Raw genomic sequence first — 8,800 nt, 5'->3', positions numbered from 1 at the left:
TACATCCTCTTACGTCGAATTTAAGGGCGGGTCCCCATACATGCAAAAGGGGGGTGTACAATTTTTTTTCATCAAATATAGTTGTTCAGGCTGCAGTAAAAAAAAAACCGTCTGCACGCGCATCAGGTGCATGCAAAAAATATTTGCATATCCAAGGTGAATATTTTCCGCATGCACGCATATTTAGCATGTAAGCAATTTGTAATTTTTCTCATAGCAAGTAAGCATTTTTGTACACCTTTTGATATTAGCGTGTAAGCACTTTTGTACCTATTTAAGCGAGAACAATTAATAAAGAATTTAGTGTATTTTCAAGTCCCGAAGAACTAAGCCTTTTATTCTTCTCCAGTGAGGCTGCTGGAGACTTCGAAGATTTGGAAATATACTCTACTGGACTAAACTTGATTTGGTGTTCCACCCAATTAAGAAGGACAGACTCATTCGGTGTTTCACCCAATGAACATACTGACAGACTTGAAAACGAACTTTACTTGGTTTTGACTTGAGCAGGTGTTTCACTTGATCAAGAAGAAAGACTCTCCCGGTGTATCACCGAGTGGACCTATCAGGATTAAGACATTTTTGGTGACCCCGACGTGATCGGCCGATCACAACATTAAAAGGACACGAGGTGAGTCAATAACTTTGTGGAATTATCTTAGCCAATCATGGAAGCGATACTTGAGAAAGTTAATAATCTTACTCAACAACAAGATGTGACGGGCCAGGAGATTCAGCGTCTTTTGAGTAACTACCGGAAAGATTCGGTAGCTCGTAAGACAAGGGAATATCTCACGACGAGATTGGAACAATTGGAAAATCTCTGGACAGCCTTTTCGGAGAGAAATGAAGAGCTTGAAGAGTTAGCGCATTATCTTCCAGCTCATCCATATTTCGAGAAACAATATTTCTCTTCAATGCAGCGCGAGTACACCAAGTACAAGGATGATATTGCGGAACGCCTTCAGGGTTTGGAAGGCGCGTCCAAGTTGAATATCGATTTGGGTAAATCAGCCACGGGTGCTTTAGATACAAAGGCCGCCAGGGCAGTAAACAATGCTCAGAACGAGCTTCCCAGCGATGTCGTGGTACTAATAAGGCAACAGCAATCAAGGCTACGGGCTGTGGAAAACATTATTAGCGGCATCGACACAGTTGAACAGGCACAACCCAAATGATACTACGAATTGAAGACAGCTACTTTATCAAAGTACTGGGAAGAGTTGCGTCAAGGCCATCAGAATATATGGCAATATTCCAGCGATCCAAATGAGTTAGGGTACAACGAGGAGAATTTCCTCAACCTCGAAGAGCGAATTCAAGACACTTTAATATTTCTCGCTGAATGCCGTTCAAGGCTAGAACCTAGCATAGCTACCGCTACAAGGGCCTTTCCAAGCATCAACTTACCACACGTGACAATTCCTACCTTTGACGGCGATTATGCACAATGGCAATCCTTTCACGACCTATTCCGCCAGATGATTCACGAGCAGCAATTGGGAAATGCTCAGAAAATGTGGTATTTGAAGAGCAATCTAAAGGGTGAAGCAGAGCGACTTATACGTCATCTGCCCATCACTGACGAAAATTATGACATTGCATGGACAACGCTAACAAACCGCTACAGCAATCAACGATTGATGGTAGCCACGCTATTAGATAGGCTCACACAGCAACCGATGATTACTTCGGACTCCCCCAGTGCTTTGAAAAAACTTCATGACATTACGAAAGAATGTCTAGCAGGACTCAAGAACTTTAATATCAATATAGCTAGTTGGGATCCCATTTTATTACATATTTTACTGAAGAAGTTAGACAAGGTTACGCACGCCTTATACGAACAAACTTTGACTTCACCACGAGAACTGCAGCCGGTTGATGCATTTCTCGCGTTTTTGGAAAGACGCTTTCAGTCTTTAGAGGCCTTGTGTAGCGACAAGAGGAGTACGACTCAAAACAAACCTACAAACCGAACCTCGGCTTTAATATCCACCAAGGACAGTCAATCTTTACAGTGCAAAAACTGCAAGGGAAGCCATCGAATCTACACATGTGAAGCTTTTAAACAATTGTCCATCTGGGATCGAGTAGCCAAAATCAAGCAGCTGAGGCTATGTTTGAACTGCCTACGGGAAGGACATCGAAGTGCACAGTGCAGCGCAGGAAGTTGTCTTAAATGTGGAAAGAAGCACAACACTCTACTACATATGGACGCCAACAATCAAGACAAAACAACGCCCTCTATCACCGCAATTCAAACAACAGCCAACGCCACCAAGCAAGGTCAAGTATCAAGTATTGTAAAGGACAAGGGTTCTACAAATGTCAACCATTCTATTGCATTATCAACGGAAATATCAGCATCAGAGGGACCTTTTGTTCTATTAGCTACTGCACTCATCAAGGTGACAAACCAAAAGGGCAAGTCGATAGAAATGAGAGCTCTGCTGGATAGTGGCTCCTAAATAAACATAATTACAGAAACGGCTGTGAGAAAGCTGGGACTACAACCAACTAATTACCATATACACATTCGTGGTCTGGGCGGAGCGTCGCAACAATCGCAACAGAAGGTAACGTTGTCATTGCAATCAAGAATCACTACGTTTGCACGGAAGATAGACGCTATAGTTTTACCACATATAACATCCTCTCAACCATCGCAAGGTCTGAATTCAAGGAATTGGGCCATACCCGGCAATATTCAGCTTGCCGATCCTCATTTTGACTGGGAAGGGCGTATTGATCTACTTCTCGGAGCTGACATCTACTACGAACTATTAGCTACAGGGCAAATGCGGCTATCAAGGAACCTGCCACTACTGCAAAACACGGTCTTTGGTTGGATAATTGCTGGAAGGGTTGCAACATCCTATCAGAAAGAGGTTACATGCGGCATCCTCAATACCGATGATTCCAAGCTCAGCGAGCAGATAGAGCGTTTTTGGAAGTTGGAGGAACCAGAATCTACAGAGAACCTTGCGATGACAACACAAGAAATAAAGTGTGAAAATCATTTTGCTCAAACCATGAAACGAACGAACAATGGACGTTTCATTGTGAAACTGCCTTTCAAGGTGGATCCAGCAAAACTCGGCAAATCTAGGGGCAATGCGGAGAGGCGACTTTTCAAATTAGAATGGAGATTAGCACGAAACCCAGAACTACGCAAACAGTACAATGAATTTATGGACGAATACAAGCAACTGGGGCATATGACGGAAATAGATGAAGGAAGTATTCCGAGTCTTCATTACTTTCTTCCCCATCATAGCGTTCTGAAGCCAGAGAGCACCACTACTAAACTTAGAGTAGTTTTTGACGCCTCTTCGGAAACCTCTTCTGGATACAGTTTGAACGATGTACTTGCTACAGGCCCTACCATCCAATCCGAATTATTTACCATTCTCGTACGATTTCGGCTGCCTTGCTTTGTTTTTACTGCTGACATCGAAAAGATGTATCGGCAAATCCAGGTGTCGGAGGAAGACAAGAGATTTCAACTAATTCTATGGCGAAATGAGCCTAATGAACCTATAAGATGTTATCAGCTGAACACGGTCACATATGGTACTTCCTCTGCACCATATCTAGCCACCAAATGCCTACAAGAATTGTCATCACAGACAACGCACAAATACCCATCCGGTTCGACTGCATTAAGACGGGATTTTTATATGGACGATGTGATGTCAGGTGCAAACACCTTGACGGAAGCTATTGAGACGCAACATCAACTTCGCACAAACTTGCAATCGGCCGGCTTTAAGCTTCGAAAGTGGTGTGCAAACAACAAGAATCTTTTTAAACAACATTCCTGTTGAAGATCAGGCACTCCAACTGGACATAACCCAAGAAAGGGAGGAAAACGTGAAGACACTAGGATTAGTTTGGACTCCTAAGACAGATGAATTTCAAATTAGATGCCCATACACGGAATCTAAGAAAGTAACAAAGAGATCAGCGCTATCCGATATCGCTCATCTGTTCGATACGCTAGGATTGATGGCACCAGTTACAGTTACTGCTAAAATCTTCCTTCAAAGGCTGTGGAGTCTCAAAATAGGTAGAGATGAAGAAATTCCTTTAGAACTACAGGCGGAATGGTCAAGATATTATAATGACTTGCAGGGGCTGAATCAAATTAAGGTACCTCGTCACATATTTGGAGGGAAGGTACCAGAAAAAATACAGTTACATGTCTTTTCGGACGCTTCGGAAAAGGCGTATGGTGCAGCGGTATATTTACGAGCTATTCAGTCAGATGGGGTTCGCACAGTTCGTCTTTTATGTGCAAAGTTGAAGGTGGCACCATTAAAACGAGTGACCCTACCAAGATTGGAATTGTGTGCAGCAAGGCTAGCAGCTGAACTCGCTCATCGGCTTAAAACGGGACATAGAAATTCCAGACTATAATTGCTTTTACTGGACCGACTCCGAAATTGTCCTAAATCAATCAAATCGACCATCAAAACTCTTTTCAACGACTGCAACGCATAATGGCACATGTGCTACGGTTCGTTAGGAATGCACGAACAACGAACCACAAGGAACGAGAAAAATCGCTCTTAACTGCAAGCGAAATGGAGGAAGCCTTGCGAGTAATAGTAAAGGAAGCTCAATGGGATGTGTATCGAGAATCTATGCAGCAACTAACATGTAACAAGCAATTAAACAACAGCGATCCATTGAGCAGCCTGCATCCATTCTTAGACGAATTCGGACTTTTGAGAGTCGGCGGTCGGCTTGAAGCTTCAAATTTAACTTATGATATCAAACACCCGATCGTCCTTCCTTACGGCCATTACGTAACTCGATTGATTTTAAATGATCTGCACCATAAGCATCTTCACGCCGGACCACAAGCCTTATTGGCAATAGCGAGGCAACGATTTTGGCCTATCAAGGGCAAAGCAGCCATCAGATCTATCGTGCAGAGCTGTATGAAATGCGCAAGGGCGAAACCAAAACTCATGACGCAGCTCATGGGAAACCTGCCCGCCCATCGAGTACAACCAGCCAGACCATTCACGAATACTGGTATCGACTTAGCCGGCCCTCTATGGATTCACTTTAAGGGGAGAGGCAATCGTCCGCAAAAGGCGTACCTTGCTGTTTTTGTTGCTGGAACTAGTGACGAATCTAACGACAGAAGCCTTCATCAATGCGCTGAAACGTTTCATTGGGCGTAGAGGACATTGTCGAAATCTATATTGCGACAATGCAACGAACTTTGTGGGCGCCAAAAATCAACTAGCAGAATTAAACGAAAGCATATACAGGGAACAATCCCAAGAACAACTAATCAATTTTTGCACACCCAAGGGTATTGATTTTCATTTTATTCCACCAAGATTGCCTCATTTCAGTGGCCTGTGGGAGGCGGCAGTAAAATCTGCCAAACACTTTTAATCAGAAACATGTCCCCAGCACAACTTACGTATGAAGAAATGGCAACTTTAATAATCGAAGTCGAGGCTATTTTGAATTCAAGGCCACTGACACCTCTATCATCCGAGGCCAGAGACCTTACGGCATAACTCCAGGCCATTTCTTAATTGGGGAACCACTAACGAACCCAGTTGATGTACACGCCCAAGTAGTAAAGGCAAAATTTACCGCAAAGATGGAAGGAAATCAACGACAATAAAGAATAGATTCTGGCAAAGATGGTCAAGCGAATATTTGTCGGAACTGCAACAGCGTCAAAAATGGAAGCAGAGCTGCGAAAACGTAAAACCTGGAATGCTGGTGGCTATCAAAGAAGGCAATATTCCCGTTCTGCAGTGGGAGATTGGGGCGGATAATAAAGGGGATAAAAGGTCGAGATGGTCTAATAAGAATAGCAGAGATCAAAACATCGTCAGGAGTCCTACAGAGAGCAATTCATAACTTAGCACCGTTACCGGTAGAACCGAATGACACCGAAGACTCCTCGCAGCAAAAACCCCCAGTTCCATCAAAGGAACGGATTATAGATACCTGCACGCAAAACTCAGAAGCAACTCGATGTTCAAGAGCGAAGAAGAAGAGAATTTCGCACTCCCCTGTAAACCTGCTACTGTGGACTAGTTTAATCCTACCCGTTCTAGCCAACCCAGCACGGATCACCCCTTTCCAATCTCCACCAGGTATCTACTTCGAAAATTTAGGAGCCGCCCACTTGATCTGGAACGATTGGAATTTGATAATCTATTACAACCTCACATCATACTGGAAGAACATGAACAACCTACAAACAGGAATTGCGAGACTTCACAATATCTGTAACCAACTAGACAACAATAACTCCTGTTTAGCCACCACAATTAACCATCTCTTAAGCGATATAGCAGTTAATAACGAACTGTTACGGCCATTCAATAACGAGATGTCACGAAGACATAAAAGAGGAGCTCTAAATATCGTTGGTAACCTTGCCAACTCACTTTTCGGAGTACTCGATTCTGACTATGCTACAAAGATGACAGAAACTATAAAGAACTTAAAGGGGAACGACGAACATCTCCTGCAATTAATGAAAAACCAGACGTCCATCGTTGACCTCCACAGTCAATGTAATGATGAACTTGGAGCAATCAACCCACAAATCGATGCAAACTCTAAACGTAGCTCTCAACCATACCGCCACACAAACAAACAAAATATCCAAGGAAGTGTGGGAGCAAGAAGTGATGCAGACCTTTTCATCAGCAGCGTTGCAGCTCTTATTATCAGTCAACCACTATCAAAAGGTACAAACCAGTTTACTAGACATGCTTATTGACACGCACCATGGAAAATTTAACCCGCAATTGTTGGCACCACAACAACTACAAGAGGAGTTATCCAAGATCAGGGAGGAACTACCTCCACATTTACGGGTGCCAACTAAATCGAACGATCTACTAGAGCTGTATAATATCATGACTATTGAAGGACGCATCATGGCAGAGCATATTATCTTCCGATTAAAACTACCATTAATATCGGTCGAAAGTTTCGAGCTATTCTATATTGTTCCTGTGCCCATCTCTGCTAATGGAATCGTCACTGCAATCACAACAACGTTACGTTATCTAATCGTTAATTGGGATCGTGACCAGTACTATCCCATGCCTGATCAGGAGGTAGAGCACTGCCATCGGACTCAGAAGTTGAACTACGTCTGCAGACAACGGCATCCCTTATATCGGATAGGATCAAGAGTGAATGCATGTGAAATGAGCTTCATCAGTCACATTCCTTCTAAAGAACGATGCAAAATGTCCAAATTAGACAACCCTCCACGATGGATCCAGTTGCCAAACACCAACCGTTGGATATATTTCTTCGAAGACAAGGAGATAACATAGGCTGCGGCACAACAGTTACTCAGATGACTCTATCAGGAAGCGGTATCATTGAACTACGTGAAGGTGCACCATAAGAGAGGAATCACTAACTATCCAAGAACATCAAGTATTTCCAAGCACTATTAACATTTCATTTACACCAATTCAGAATCTTACCGAATTCGTTTTACCACCACATAGCAGCGAATTAAGTAATGACGAAGGCATAGGAGAATCCCTTCTGAAAAATTTAACAGAACTGAAGATGGATCTATACAACTTGCAACAACGGGAGCATCTAGTGACTACCATACTCCCAAAGGACGTTCACCATATCACTATCGCCTACATTTGTCTCGGTGGTATTCTAACAATAGTAATTTACCTTTATTGGAAACACAGATGTAGGACCTCTCGTAACACTACTACGAAACCGATACCTCTACCTAGGAATCTTTCAACCCCAGCCTTTACGATTGCGATTGATCCAGAATAACGGTTGACCTAACGCTCAACGGAGGGGAGGATGTTCAGGCTGCAGTAAAAAAAACCAAAAAATATTTGCATATCCAAGGTGAATATTTTCCGCATGCACGCATATTTAGCATGTAAGCAATTTGTAATTTTTCTCATAGCAAGTAAGCATTTTTGTACACCTTTTGATATTAGCGTGTAAGCACTTTTGTACCTATTTAAGCGAGAACAATTAATAAAGAATTTAGTGTATTTTCAAGTCCCGAAGAACTAAGCCTTTTATTCTTCTCCAGTGAGGCTGCTGGAGACTTCGAAGATTTGGAAATATACTCTACTGGACTAAACTTGATTTGGTGTTCCACCCAATTAAGAAGGACAGACTCATTCGGTGTTTCACCCAATGAACATACTGACAGACTTGAAAACGAACTTTACTTGGTTTTGACTTGAGCAGAGTGTTTCACTTGATCAAGAAGAAGGACTCACCCGGTGTATCACCGAGTGGACCTATCAGGATTAAGACAATAGTCATGTGGGGTATCAAATTAAGGTCTCGATTAGTACTTTTCAAAGCCGATTTTAGTTTTGACATTCGTTGGAAGGGTGGAGAGCGAAAGTGATCACTTCTTTAAGGGGGCCATTCTCAGAAACTACCAAACCGAAAAAATCTGAAAAAAATCAGGAGGCTGCCACTATATGGTGCCTGGGCTCCGAAATACCTTTTATGCCGATATCTGTTTAAATAAAGTTAATAATAGTATATTACTACAATTTTTTGTAATTGGTTAGATACCCCCCTTAAGCTCATCCTAATACGATGAAATTTTGCAGTGATCGAGGCTATAATATAGAACATGATCTTACCAAGTTCGGTGGAAATCGCACTATTACTAACAAAGTTATAATACCTCAAATTTGTTGCTTCTTTGAAAATTGAAGACTATGAATGTCACCCGAAAGTGGATACTCTCACATAATATATGGATATATTACGTGCTGCGTATTAA

General features: G+C 42.4%; 2 protein-coding genes across 2 annotated transcripts; both read left to right on the top strand.

Moving 5' to 3' along the window:
- Positions 1–668: 668 nt before the first annotated feature.
- LOC119648508 lies at positions 669–3,830 on the top strand. Its single transcript, XM_038050277.1, has 3 exons — positions 669–1,088; positions 1,194–2,427; positions 2,488–3,830. The coding sequence occupies exons 1-3, from the start codon at positions 669–671 to the stop codon at positions 3,828–3,830; spliced, it is 2,997 nt and encodes a 998-aa protein (XP_037906205.1).
- Positions 3,831–4,505: 675 nt separating this feature from the next.
- On the top strand, positions 4,506–5,198 carry LOC119648507. Its single transcript, XM_038050276.1, has one exon. It carries the CDS (start codon positions 4,506–4,508, stop codon positions 5,196–5,198), a length of 693 nt encoding a protein of 230 aa, XP_037906204.1.
- Positions 5,199–8,800: the final 3,602 nt, after the last annotated feature.

The sequence above is a fragment of the Hermetia illucens genome, chromosome 2 (assembly GCF_905115235.1).
Source record: "Hermetia illucens chromosome 2, iHerIll2.2.curated.20191125, whole genome shotgun sequence".
NCBI classification, from domain to species: Eukaryota; Metazoa; Arthropoda; class Insecta; order Diptera; family Stratiomyidae; genus Hermetia; species Hermetia illucens.
Note: the sequence above shows the minus strand (reverse complement) of the source record. Positions and strands in the feature narration are given on the sequence as shown.

What these genes read in the sequence shown, in the direction of transcription:
- LOC119648508 (XM_038050277.1), top strand. Translation starts at nt 669, where the DNA reads ATGGAAGCGATACTTGAGAAAGTTAATAATCTTACTCAACAACAAGAT. An exon ending in AGCTTCCCAGCGATGTCGTG is followed by an intron (nt 1,089 to 1,193) that starts GTACTAATAAGG and finishes TACGAATTGAAG; the next exon opens with ACAGCTACTTTATCAAAGTA. An exon ending in CAAGGTGACAAACCAAAAGG is followed by an intron (nt 2,428 to 2,487) that starts GCAAGTCGATAG and finishes ACATAATTACAG; the next exon opens with AAACGGCTGTGAGAAAGCTG.
- LOC119648507 (XM_038050276.1), top strand. Translation starts at nt 4,506, where the DNA reads ATGGCACATGTGCTACGGTTCGTTAGGAATGCACGAACAACGAACCAC.